At 36.5% G+C, this 14,403-nt stretch overlaps 1 protein-coding gene across 1 annotated transcript; it reads right to left on the bottom strand.

Moving 5' to 3' along the window:
- Positions 1-309: 309 nt before the first annotated feature.
- Positions 310-8,943, bottom strand: LOC105951272 (DHHC-type zinc finger family protein). The gene is made up of 10 exons (XM_012974674.2): positions 8,566-8,943; positions 8,213-8,390; positions 5,398-5,511; positions 3,664-4,071; positions 2,677-2,745; positions 2,490-2,561; positions 2,277-2,405; positions 2,105-2,185; positions 1,721-1,921; positions 310-1,635 (listed from the first exon to the last, which is right to left on the bottom strand). The coding sequence occupies exons 2-10, from the start codon at positions 8,255-8,257 to the stop codon at positions 658-660; spliced, it is 2,097 nt and encodes a 698-aa protein (XP_012830128.2). The 5' UTR covers positions 8,258-8,390; positions 8,566-8,943; the 3' UTR covers positions 310-657.
- Positions 8,944-14,403: the final 5,460 nt, after the last annotated feature.

The raw sequence follows: 14,403 nt of genomic DNA, 5'->3' as shown, positions 1-14,403 counted from the left end.
TGCTCGTAGCATCATTTTGCATTCCAATGCAACCAAAAAAAAATAACTTCAATGGAGAGAAATGAGGGGGGATTAATAAGTTAGGGTTTAGAAGAGATTCGTGTTTGCGCGACGATAGATCAAAATTGATACGGCATTATTGGATTTATGTTAAATTAAATTGTGCCTATTGGGTATTTCACTAATATCCCCATTATAATAAGTGAAAATTTGAGAAAATTGAATTAATGCATTGAAATTTTAAAGTAATCATTGAAATTTTAAAGTGACAAATAATATGGAACAAGAACTAAGAGCGTGACATAGTTCTCAATTCGTAATTAATCTAATATTCATATACTACCTTCGCCAGCAAAAGAAGAACATAGTGTCCAATCAACAAAACACGGCGATGATTAAAAATTGAATGGTAGTTACTACAATACATAGAGAGTGAGTGGTCTTGAGAGTGATTTTGTTTACACGGCTGAGTTTCCAAATTCACAGTAATAACTTTTTCGTCAAAAGAAACTAACCCGGGTCGCGAGAAACCAATCGAACTTCGTCATTTAGTTGCACCGCCACAAGCTTGACAATGAAGGAAAAGGTTCGTATGGGGATTCAGAAACAGCTCCAATTGAGATTTTTCCTTTTTTTCCAAATTTTTCACAAAAGTTTTTACTTGAGATTAGAGCCAGTGGGAGGATTTAAATCAAAATCCCCAGGAATGAAAATAGGAAGCTGATTGGAGACGGCATCCCTCTTAAACCTAGATTCTCGTGGCAAACTTAACGGTAGTAGCTTATCATGATGTCCATCTCTCGAACTCGAGCCTTCCTTAATCGGAGCACTTAGAAGTGGGCCCCCAAAGAAAATAGATTCCCCACTGTACGTTAGCTTCTCTGACTGCAAAGTCTCTCGTGGGAGAGTAGCATTAGCATTGGCATTTGCATTTGCATTCGGTGGTGGTGGTGCTGCTGCTGCTGCAGCTAAGGGTAAGAAATATGGTCTTTTACGGGCATCTGAAGCTGATAAAGGAACAGAGACATATCTTCCAGCTTCTTGATCCCAAACCACAGATGTTCTTTTTACGTCTCGAAACAAGGTTGCCTGAGCAGGTAAAGGGTCCGTATTGTTACTATTATTGTTGTTATTGTTGTTGTGCCTTTGCATGATCTTTTCATCGAATCCAGAGGAACTATGGAAGACTGGATTGTTCTTGCTGAGGACAGCACCACCAGCGAGAGGGTTCGGAAGTGGGCTGAGTGTGACCGAGTCGTGAGGGTGAGTCGGGCTGCTGAAGCTGCTGACGCTCTGAGTGCCATTGGTTTCATAGTCGTCGCGACTAGCTTGACTGGGAGCAAAAGAGTTGAGTCTAACAGAAGAATCCTTGTTCTCAGTGCTCACACTGCTTCTGACGCTTGTGTTCTCGCTCACTTCAGAATCAGGCAAACGGCGATTATCGAGAGGGCGCAGTACAGAGGAAGATGCCCTTGCTTTAGCAGCTGCTTTCATTGCCTCGTTCGAATCTAGTTTAGCCAGCTTCCATGCGCTGATACGGACACCCTTTTTAGCTCCCCCTCCTTTGTTCCCCTTATCATCGGGATCAACCGTAGATGGCACCATTCCAGGTCCTAACTGCGGTGCTACTTCTTCCTGTTCATATTCAAGTTCGACAACCACTCATGATTTTAGCATCGTAACTAGACATAATGGAAAAGGAATATATATATATATATACCTGATAATCAACAAACACCCTAGGAGGGGTGCACCATGCTCCTTTATATTGCAGTCCCAAAGAGCTTCCACCGCTGAAACCAGTTGTCGCGGATCCAGATGGAGAATACAAAATGTTTGGTAGTTCCTCGTCTACAGATGCTCCTGCAGGCGCTTCACTCATGGCTCTCATCGCCACAACATACTCGTATGTTGTAATACCCTAACATAACAAATCAACAAATACAAGACCAAGAATTCAGGCAACTTCGTAAAGCCCTCCTAGATTAGTTTGTAGTCATATTATACTTATCAAAAAGAACTACAGAGAAAATGGGATCACTTAGTAGTTATTATACTTACCTAGAGGAGAAACGCAAAGAAAATGAGAATTCCAAGGACTAACCTTTCTAATTAGGATCATGTGGAAAAAGAAAAGTTCCCCCAGGGGCACACAGGCAAGAATAGACACGGCTGTACATATAACCTGCAGAATAAAATGTACTCGAGGATAAAAATATTACTTGTTTATAATCACACACTAGCTTATACATATAGTATATCCAGGATGGCATTACCACAACAGTCGCAAATGGGGCACGAGAGAAACCATTTCCTAGCCTATCAACTATTTCAGCTTCCATATGGCTTTTATTAACGAAGCAACGAATTAGAACACCAATGCCAACTCCAGCTTCAACAACAAGCTGAGAATATATAGAAGATGTTATAAGTCATCCAAAATGGTATTGTCACGAATACCGTAATCTCCCACTTCCCTTAAAACTTACCCACAATAAGCTGGTGCCCATAAGTGAGATAAATGTTACATAGTTTTTCCTCCCCACACAGTTATTGAGCCACTACAGAGAATCAATGTAATGATGTTAGCTTTCTCAATAGATAAAACTAATTAAACCTGTGTCGTAAAATATGAAAGACGCGTCATGCATAAAGTATCAAGTTCAAGGGCTGTACCCGACAATGGTGGTCGAATCCATCCACACACTTGTCACAACTTCGACAGTGTTTGCTGAACTTCCGAACCTATAAGGAAGTACATGTGGTAAATCAACCGAAGTAAGAGCTACAGGACCACACAACAGCACAGGATAGAGATAGAAACCTCATAATAATTACCATTACCTATGTGCAAGTGCCTCTTTATAATACACAATCTAAAAATCTTTGCCTTAGAAAACCTCTATAACAATTGTACTTCAAGGATAGGGTTCAAGATGACAACAATGTAATTAGTTTATGGGATGCCCTATTGGTAACAGGCATGAGAAAGTAGAACAGTAAATTGGCTTTAAACCAATCATTTCCCAATGTTGTTATCATATATTACTTCCGTCCCATATTAAGTGTTGTTTAAGGTTGATGCACACTAATTCAGAGAGTTTTAAAATAGCCTTGATTTTAGGTGAAAAAGTTCGTATTAGAATAAATTACCCATTTGTTAGGGTAAAGTTGGACAAAAAGAAGATGTCCTATCTTGAAATTCTAAAGAGACACTTAATACGGGAAACAAAAAATAAGTGACACTTAATATGAAACGGAAGTAGCAAATTTCACCAAATCCCTGCCACTACTTTTGGTGTAATAATGTGATTGTGTGAGCAGCATAAACAATTTCACATTTTCAATTGTAGATAAAACTTTGATTCAGGTCAAACTGGAGTCTTAAATTAGGGAGGAAATATTATTTGCTATGATTAACACCATTGGTAAAGAAGACCTAACCATAATAAATAACTCCTTATCCAAGTTTCAAGAGGCAGTTAAGAGGAAATTTACTAAACACCCAACTCTTATGTCCTTGAAGAAAGAGTACTCGGACAAAAATAGAGCCAGCCTTCTGATTATTGTTCTTTTGATGTTAAAACAACTCACAGTCATGATTATGATCTTTTTGACAAACTAGATTGGAATTAATACAAAACATGGTAACTGATTACCTACCTCAGCGTTACATAGTGTGCAAAACAATGCATCTTCACCTGTACCTTCCACATCAGCTGCATAATCTTGACTGCGGCAATCTTCATGAACAAAGATTGCACAAAGAATTCCTCCGAAAATATAGCAAAAGGAACTCCTCGTAGAAACTACCTGAGCATTGGATTTTACAGACTCAACTGAACCCTTCTTGCTAGAGTTAGCTCCTGCAAAGGAGCTTCGTGAAGCTGAAGATTGACATGAATGAGTCCCATTGCTAACTTCATCAAATTTTCTGTTCAGGCCATGGGATATTGATTCTTGTTTTTCTCTTGCATCGTTCATTAGATCAGAATCAAATTTATACATGATACCAGGGTCTGCTGGATTAATTGCAGTACATCGGACATAAAGAATGAAAACCAATAGTGCCTGCATTCGAAAAAATCCTTGAATTGAATTACATATAAAGTCTTGATAAAAATCGTTAAATGAAAAGTAAACTATGAAGAAGAAATGAAAACTGCAAATTCAGCTACTATCAAATGAATACTTAAGCCGAAATATCTGTTACTTTTAGATGGGTACTTATATATCCGAAGGAATTTTGAGGAGATATTAGCCCTGTGCCCCCAAAACAGGACTAAAGTTGACTAAAATTTAAAAACCAACATTACTATAAAACATTGAGGAAGTGCAAAAGAACCTGTGGTACAGAGGCTAACAAATGCTCAAAATTACCATCAAAACTTGATTTTTTGTTACATTAAGTAATAAAGAATGGCTTTGTACTGAATGACTGGGTTCCGAGAGCCCTAATGCGACTTCTATTTAAATGTGTACTTTGCATTTGTCTATTATCTTGTCCTCATGATCATACACTTTGAAGTAGTGACTTCCTAAACATTTCCCTTAGATGACTAGTTCCAGTTTATTTCTTGATATAAGTATCTAATTACACAGTAAATTGGCAAAGTTTGGTTCTCATTTGGGGCTTTATTCCATTTTATTCTAGGTAATATGTTTTGGAAGAATTTGAAAAATGCATAAGTAAATAAAGGTAATGTTTGTTTGAGAAGAGACAATTTACAGTGCATCAATCAAATCAAATCATATCTAAAGGTGTTGGAAGAAAGAAAGGTTTTTCAGAAGAAGAATATGAATATAAAGTGATGTTTGTTTGTATTTTTACTAAAGACATTTTTTACTATAGCATTCAAATCATGTTAGAAGGAGACGGTAGCTTTTGAAAAGCATTTCCCAAATGTTTTTCGAAAAGCTTAACAAACATAGTTTCATTTTGTGGGAAGAGTTTTTTTTTTTTTAAATTCAAAAGCTTAACAAACATTGCTGGCCTTTCCATTTCAGAAGATAATTTTTGAAGTTTGAATATCCTTATCTTAACTTTGCGATTAAAAAATTTTCATTGCACAAGCTCCTTCCAATAATCCTGCTCCTTTCTTCTGGCTACTCATTCAGAAAGCTAAAGGCCCTAGACACTTTTACTGATTAAATGTAGTGAGTTTAGTAGTATTGATATCATTGCGATGTAGCTATCACGTGATTTATAGCTAGCTTAAGCCGGTTACTTCATTGTTCTTATTTTGAAGTATTTGGATTTGATATCATTAAGAAGCCTATCTACTTGCCAAGCTTGTAAATTGTAAGTGTGTTTGTTTAATATAACGGTCCACTCAGATCTGTGTGAAAAGAATGTAAGATTGACATCAATAGTCATCTGCAGATAAATTCACGTACCACTGGGGAATAGGCACCAATCAGAACGTACTCCCATATTCGACCTCCAAGGAAAGGGGCAAAGAAAGCATAGAATGCAACCACTAACAAGCAAAACACAGTGACAGCAACAACCTGTGAAGGAAGAATTCAAGGAGTTGTCAATGAACATGCATGTATATAACTATGAACAAGCAAATTCTCAATCAAATTAAAGAACAGTTTAGAATATGTCGCGGTGTATTCATGTTACGAAAACATCACTACTGCAGAACCTGAATCCTTCACTATCATGATTAAGGAACCCACAAGTGGACATAGAGTTGCCTGTAGTAGACATATAAGTTTATACAATCATGAACCAGAAAATATGTAACAAATATTTAAGCATACAGACACCTGTTGCTGCCAAGAGCTTAGAAATCGAGAAACCCTCCCTTTGAATTGATAAGGATTATTAAATGAGGGCTCAAAGAACCTTTTTGTCAAGGCAATTCATATCAAAGTTAATTGGGCCATGAGTTTTCAGAAAGATAATAGTGTATTTGATGAATGAGAGCATTTTTCAATGGATATGAACAACAATGAAAGCGGAACATTTGATGGCTGACTAAAAAGAAAACATTTGAGTCCTATACCTATACTTTATAGTTATTTTAGATTATGATTGTGTGGTGATTCCTGGTTTTCTTTGCCCATGGTTACAGTTCCATTCGGTCAAGTTTGTCGTCAAAATCTTTGCACTGTGTTGACCAAAATATTCAGGTAGTTGAATAGCACGAAAAGAGGAAGACATAAAATATTCTCAACCCCTTCGTCTCTTTTTAGGGGAGGTTCTATGACGATGAAAATCAGCCTGCTTCAAATACCATGAACAATTATCAACAACAGTACTATGATGTCGAAATCCCCCTCTTGAGGTTCAACTTATCAAGCTTGATATTGTAATAGGCTCACAAATTGCTGAAGTCATCACCAGTATCAAGCTTCAATGACATGTTTTAGCCAAATCCAATTCGACCTTGAACAACTAGTTACTTTACACTGTATTTGGTCAATATATCCAATGAGCTAGCTTTTTCAAGCTCAAAAAGTGCCCATCTTGAGCGAGTTTTCTACTAAGTCTAGCCAATCTTGAGCAGACTTACAGTACGAAAAGGATGAATTGCTACCAAAAGGTTGAAAGCTTAACAAGTGTCGAGCAAAATATTGTTTCACAGAATCCAACTATGAACATTAGTACCACAATAAATGTGTGGCTGGCTAGTCTTCAATATTTTCATAGAGCACCATGATCCATTTATCCAACAATATATCTCGAATGTGCCGAGTGCGAATGATAAACAATAGAGCTAAAAGAACATGAAACTATACTGGGTTTTCTCAAAAAATAAAATAGTACTAACTAGTTTACATGGATAGTTAACAGATGTACGACCAATCTTAGTTGTAACATGACCATTAAGGCTTTAGCCATATGGTATTGGCTTCTTCCGTGTGGATGCGTATGTTCTAGGTCGTGTTATATAGGGTTTTGTTTTTTTCTATTAATGGAACGCGTTGACGCTTTGCGGTTATGTTATGATTAACTTTAGGGGCCTTTGAATTATTTTCCACGTAAAATGCGATTAACGACCATCTCTTTTAGAAATAAATCACAAAGCATAGATAGAAATTTTAGCAATGAATCTTGCAAAGAGATTTTCAGCTGTAACACAAGGATGTCCTTGGTTTGTGGGGAGTAAGAAAATATAAATTCCATTAGTTGGTGTATATCATCTAGCAGAACTAAATATGACGTGGATCAATCAGTACGCACAGAAGTATTTGCCAAAAGGATGTACTCAGAGTTACATCTTTTTCCTTTATTTATTTATTATTTGTATTTTGTGTGTGTGTGTGTGGTGGGGGGGGGGGGGGGGGGGGAGGTTGGAAAAGCATGGATTTTCAAGAACAAGAATCTTCTTATATGTTGGAAATCTCTTATGATGATCAACGTATATAAGCACACACTTTTTGACGAGAAACCAATCCAACTCGTACATGTTGATGTTTATACCAATTGGTCATAAAATACAGTTTCTGGTTTAATTTCGATTAAGATTCCTTCTTATTATTGTGGATAGGGCTAATAGATTTGTTGAGAGTCCACAAGGTGTCTAAAAGAATACATTAGGGCAAGCGTAGCTACAATTATGAATCAATGCAGATCCTCTACAACTACAAAAAACGAGCAATCAATTGTAATTCACATCTAGTAGATAATATAACAAATTTCCAGAGAAGAAAATAAGGAAAGTTCTTGAATCCGAGACTGAATCTCAGCAAGCCCCTAATCTCTTACGCACGTGTTGGTATCTATATAGCATTATTCTGTTACTAACTCCTACAAATCCTAACAAAGAAGTACAAGAACAATGTGGATTCCGATTAGTAAACAATACTCGAAATAGATTTTATGACAAACGCGTGCGTAACATAAAAAGGTAGAATATTAACTAGAAGCAAGACAAAATGACAAATACCGAAAGCACTCTTTTAAAATGAGGGATCTCGACAAGTTAAACGACACAGATAAAAAGAAATCGACCACGAATCGCAACTTAAGAAACTGTGAACACATAGATCATAACCCCATCTCACCCACACCATAATCATAATCCTCCCCATCGCCAATTCAGTTACACAATTGACTATTACCAAAATAAAATCAACATTAATAATGTACACACACTATATATACACACACATATATATATATATATATATATATATATATATATATATATATATATATATACAGAGAGAGAGAGAGAGAGAGAGGTAAAACAAAAACCTGAAAGGTGTGGGCGGGCAACTGCCAGCCATGGCGTCTCACCATCACTATGTTACTTCAGCACAACACTTTTCCCCCTCTCTGAATCCTAATTGAGACACACTTGAGTCAATTTCCCTCTTCTATCTTCTTCCGAAACCCTCAAAATCAAGTATGCTTCCAAATGGGTTTCAGAAAACTAAAAGAACAAAATTATAGAAAAAAGTGAATGAATTAATAAACAATTACTAGTAGAGTAGAAAGAAGTCATCAGAAATATAAAAAACCATTTTCTTCCGAAAAATCAGAATATTTTATACTAAAATTAAAATACACTCCAAGACAAAAAAAAAATGGAAGCGTGGAAAAAATACCGGCAAGTCAAACTTTTGTCTGAGAATGGAAAAACAGAGAATGGAAGCGGAAGTGGACAAAAGCGACGGCGGAGGGTTGACGAGAGAGGGTTGGTTACCGGAATATACTGTGTGTGTGTGTGTGTGTGTGTGTGTTTGGTGTAAGTCTGATAAATGTGACGTTGGTTAAGCCTCTTTACTACATAATTCTTCTTTCTCAAGGGAAGAAGAAAAAGAAAAAGAAAAAGGTGCTTTTAATGTGGTTTAGTTGTTTTTTTTTGTGGTCCCATTAATTAAATTTTTCCAATTACTTTTGCTACCAAATTTCTTCTTTTATTTTCTTACCTTTAATGTATCAATTCTTACTTGGATAGAAATTCTCCTAATTAGGGTTTTGATATTGTCACTTATCTCAAATGGTATTTTTACTTGGTACTTTAATTTTGAAACACAAACTATTTCAAACTTTCGATATCTATTCAAACCCTCTGCGTTCAATTCGGTATGCACGGCTTACAATTTGAGGTAAATTTAACTCATTTAGGTAGAAATTTTTTAGAGTTTACATCAATTTCAAAAGCAGAATGGATATTTGAAGACTTGTTTGAAAAAGTGTATATGTCTCTTCCCTTGGTTATCAACCACCTATCTCATAACATTCTTCTCTTGGTCAACAATTAATGTTGTGCAAATTGATCAAGTCCTAATATGCCTTAAAGTATGGCTCTAGATAACGGAATGTCAAGTTTAAAGAAACCATAATAAAATTAGGTTTTCTCAGTCTAAAATTGACTACATCTTGTTTACAAAAGGTCTCATTCATCTACTTGGTCAAGCATTCAAGCTCAAGACATCTTGAACCTCTCAAATACTTTCTTGGAATTGAGGTGGCTAGATCAACATCATGATTCTTCATTTCCCAAAGAAAGTATGCACTTCAACTAATTGATAATTGTGATTATCTAGCATCTAAAAGTTCATATATTTTCATGTTCCCAACTTTTCAATAAAAATATAGATAAAATTTCAGAATAAATAGACGCGAAAACATTAATCATTAATTATTTTGGTGGTGTTTGTAAAAGTTTATTTAAAAATAAAAGTTAGTGATTGTGACTTAAGTTGAAATTAAGTGTTTATTTTTAAAAGTTGCCGGTGTTTGTAAATTAGCTGGAAAATCAACTAAAATAGAAAAAACAAGTACCTAGGTGCTTTTAAAATTATAGCTTAAAGCAGCTTATTTTTAGAGAAGCAAAAGCAAACACTTGTTTTGCAAACACCTAAAAACAAATTATGTGCAGAAAAAAAAAAACTCATACTAAAAGCTTTTACAAACACCACATTTACCAAAATTGTTCTAGCTAATACACAAGTACTCAAGACAATATTACCAAATCTTCGATTTAGCTATTTGATTAACTCGTTATTCTAGGCCTTGTTTGGTTGACAACCTTTATACGGTGGTGGCTGCCACTACTAGGGTCATCGCGTCAAATTCTTGGAGACACCATTTGTCTTTCTTCCACAAAATAAGAAGATCCGGATTCCTTCTTCGTTATAATAATGTCGAATTTACAGCCTCCCAACAATGTTATACTTGTATTTATCTGCAAAAGTTAAAAAAAGAAAAAAAAAAAAAAAAGAAAAAAAAAACCTTCATACTTAAGTGAAGTAACCGCAATATTCGAATAACTCAAACTAAAGGATTCAAGCAAATAAATGTTCAATTGTAATAATAATTACAGCCACAACAAACAGGTATATGTTAAGCATAAAATTTAAAGACTGCAGTATGGAATATGAAAGCATAGCGCGCACACTCATAAAGGACATAATAATTATGAAGCAAATATACAATTAGAGACGAGCAATTAGGCTGCAGCTATGGAGACAATAATTATCAACGATTAAATATTGTGAATATTAATAATAAGTGTTTTCACATCTCTCGTTGGGACCAACGGTAATAATAGAGAATTCTATTGAAAAAGTAGAAAACAAACTATGAAATAATGTATTTTTATAGTTAGGTGATCGATTTTTTAAGTTTTCAAAAAGAGAATTCGCGCAGTCACAAAATTCGACATTTAGATGTTGATATTTTAGCAAAAAATCGACATCCTACATGTCGATTTGGGTGACAAGAATCGACACGTACAAGTCGATTTTTCGCCAAAAAATCAACATCTAAATTTTTTGCCAAAAAATCGACATCTAGAAAAGCAACATGTAAATGTCGATTTTCACCAAAAAATCAACATGTAGGTCGAATTTTCTTCTTTTTCTTCCCTTTCTTCTTGTTCTTCATCTTCTTCTTCTTCTATTTGTTCTTCTTCTTCTTCTTCCTCTTCCTCATCTTCTTCTTCTTCTTTATGCTCTTCTTCTTCTTCTTCTTCTTCTTCTTCTCATCCTTCCTCCTCCTTCCATCTTCTTCCTCTCTTCCTCTTCAAGAACCTGCGGTTGGGCGGCGGCAATTCTTCGGAGGCGGATGGGCGGCGACAACAATTCTCGCCTTGTGTTATTCTCTTCTCCCGTTAGAGCATTCCCTCTTGTTTTCTAATTTCCTTTTTTTTCTTTTTGGAGAAAGAAAGAAGAGGAAGCACTCGTCGTCGGCGTGTGGAAGATAAACAATCTTCTTTCTCAACAACATGTTCCACCCCGTCGGCGTGTGGAGGAAGAAGAAGAGGACCGGGCTGTTGAGAAAGAAGAGGAAGTACTCGCCATCGGAGGAAAATCAACGGAAATTATTGATGAAGGTATTTGTTTTTGCGGACATTGAAATACTAATTTGCGTTTTTTTGTATGAATTATTTATTTTATTCTTGTTAAGGATTGGTTGAATTGTGTGGTGGACGGTGTGGTGACGATGGGGAGGCAGATTTATGATTTTTTGGTGGACCGGGCGGAGGAAGGCTCGTGTAGAGAAATTCGCGCAGAATGGAATCTTAATCGACTGTGTACATGTTCAATAGTCGATTAAGCTAATCGAATATGCTCTGGTAGTCGATTAAGGTTGATCGACTCCAATATTTTTTATCTTTTTGGATTTTTTCTTTATTGATTCCAATTGTATAAATCATTTATAATGTTTGTATATTTTTTGTTTTTGTAATATATAGTTGATTTTTCATTTTTTCGCAGTTGTGATTTGTTATTTTTAGTAGCAGATTCTTAACCGACTATGCTTCACATCACAGTTGATTAATATGCTTCATTGACTCCATTTTTTTTTTTTTTTTTGATTTTTTGTTTATTGATTCCAATTGTATAAATCAATTATAATGTTTGTATATATTGTTTGTTTTTTGTAAAATATAATTGAATTTGCATTTTTGTAGTTGTGATTTGTTATTTTTAGTAGTCGGTTCCTTAATAGAATATAGTTTATCATAGTCGATTTAATATGATTCATAGTCGATTAATATACTTGATAGCGAAAAATAAAGTTAAAAAAAGAAAAAAAAATTAAAATGATAATAATATAATAATAAAATAATAATTAAAAAAAAAAAAAAGACAGTTGGGTCATGGGCGAATAGTGCTGATGAAGTGGTAAAAAAATTAACATAATTGAAAAAATGAGTGATTGAAATTATGAATAGGTTTTTTTCAAATGGTGCAAAATAGTTTGAGTCTCTCTCTATTAAAAGAAGTATTGAGGGATTATATCAAATAGCACTTTAATTTATATTAAAACTGCCATGGATTATCAGCAATATGTTCACTTATAAAAGTTGTGTTCGTCTCCATGGTTATAATTTTTACCTAGTGTATATATATTGCGTCTAACGGTGACTAAATTGAAACGTACTTGATTCCAATATTATTTATGTAATATCATTTTATATAACTACTAAATAACTGAATATTTGTTTTAACTAGTAAATTTTACCCTTATACATTTCTGTATCATTACAATAAACAATCATTCCTTTATACCTCAGTGTAGCGCGCGTGCGGCTCAGAACATCTAAGGGCATCATAAACCTGTTTTTGCCTCAAATTTCCGCGGCCTAAAAGGCCATAATCCTTCTAAAGAAGCTGGCCACGAAGGGATGCCTGCGCATACTTAGTTAGCAGGCTGAGGTCTAGTTCGTTAACGGAATTAACCAGACAAATTGCTCCACCAACTAAGAACGGCCATGCAACACCACCCATAGAATCTAGAAAGTGTTTCAAGACGGGTCAAATGGGGAGCCCGCTGGCCAGCACCGGGAGCGCGCAGTTGCCGAGGCACGCCGAGGGCGCGTGTTGTCCGCCACGATCAGGGCGACGGCATTTCATGGGCATATCAACTACTCGGGCTTTGGCTGATGCCTCAATCCGCACTGGTCCGCACCTCAAGTCGATCGGCGGAGTTATTTCTTAGTAAGAGCTGTCAGATTTACCAAAAATACAATCAGAGAAGAACCTCTCTAAGCGTCTCCAACCTTCTTGAGGAGTAACCAAAGTCACCAAAGTCAGGTAGTCTCTTTGAAATTCGTTCTTACTAAATATATCTACCCATTCTGGATTTAGGTGTATTGCATAATTTAATGCAGGGATTAGCATGGTTGTTGTTTTTTTTGACGATCAAACAAGAGATTTATTAAGTAGGATGAGCAATAGCCAATGGGAAGGCAACATCTTCACCACCTACGTGACCACATAAGGAAGCAAGAGCGTGATGTCATTGACAGCCTCCTCGAACGTGTTGCGAATGCTAAGTGATTGAAAACGGACAAATAACTTAAGAAGATAAGAGAGCTTTGTAGGAAAGTACTTGAATTGCTTGAGTGCTTACAATTGCTTGGATTTCTTGGATGCTTACAAATGAATTCCTATCCTATTTATACTAGGCCACCTCCTTAATGGATAGTGGAGATCTATTTGATCTAAGGGCTAGGGATTGTTCCCTAGAACATTCTAAAGAACTCCTACAAAATATCTACAAAAGAAAGGTTCTAGAAAGTTTTCTAGAATCCTCTAAGAATCTCTACCAAGTCTATTTACATTTGGGTCAACTTGGACCTAATACTATTTGGGCTTTTTTAACCTCTCCAATCCAAGGAAAACTGGCAAAGAGTTGGGCCGAAACTGACGGGCCGTGACATTCTCCCCCGCCTAATCCGGCAACGTCCTCGTTACCTCGAACAAGTGGAGACGATCTTGAAATTTCCACAAGTCTTCCTTAGTCTCCCAAGTTGCCTCGGACTCGGGTAATCCCTTCCATTTGATGATACATTGAGTACTTGGTGGAACACACCTACGTCACTTCACTTGTCTGCCGAGCACTTCTTCAATCTCCTTATCATATGACTTGGTCATGACGGGTGGTGCTCGGTGTGACTCTCATCGGCTTGGGTCTTCTTTTTCATCGTGATAAGACTTTAACATGCTCACATGGAAGACCAGGTAAATCTTCAAAGAACTTGGAAGGTTTAGGCGATAAGAGAATTTACCGAGTTTGGTGATCACTGGGAATGGTCCTTCACATCTCCACGCGAGGCCCTTATGTATACTCCGCAATGCCTTGAATTGTTGGGGTAAGAGCTTCACCATGCTTCCGCTCCAACGTCGAATTCCCGTGGTCGTCGTTTGTCGTCCGCCCATTTCTTCATACGTCGCCTAACCTTCTCAAGACACGCTCGGGCAAAGTCGGCTTCATCCTCACATGACTTAGCCATCTTCAATGCCCCAAGACTCCTACCATCAATTTATGTGGCCAAAGTGTGTAGCGTAAGCGGTTGTTGTCCCGTTGCAAGCTCGAACGGACTCCTTCCCATCGCCTCGCTCCGATGCAAGTTGTATGAAAATTGAGCCACATCAAGGATCTTTGCCCAATCCTTTTGATTAGCTCCCACGAAGTGCTGTAAGTAG

The sequence above is a fragment of the Erythranthe guttata genome, chromosome 8 (assembly GCF_056151865.1).
Source record: "Erythranthe guttata isolate IM_541 chromosome 8, IM_541, whole genome shotgun sequence".
NCBI classification, from domain to species: domain Eukaryota; kingdom Viridiplantae; phylum Streptophyta; class Magnoliopsida; order Lamiales; family Phrymaceae; genus Erythranthe; species Erythranthe guttata.
The sequence above is the reverse complement of the archived record's forward strand: the minus strand, read 5'-3'. Positions and strand labels throughout refer to the sequence as shown.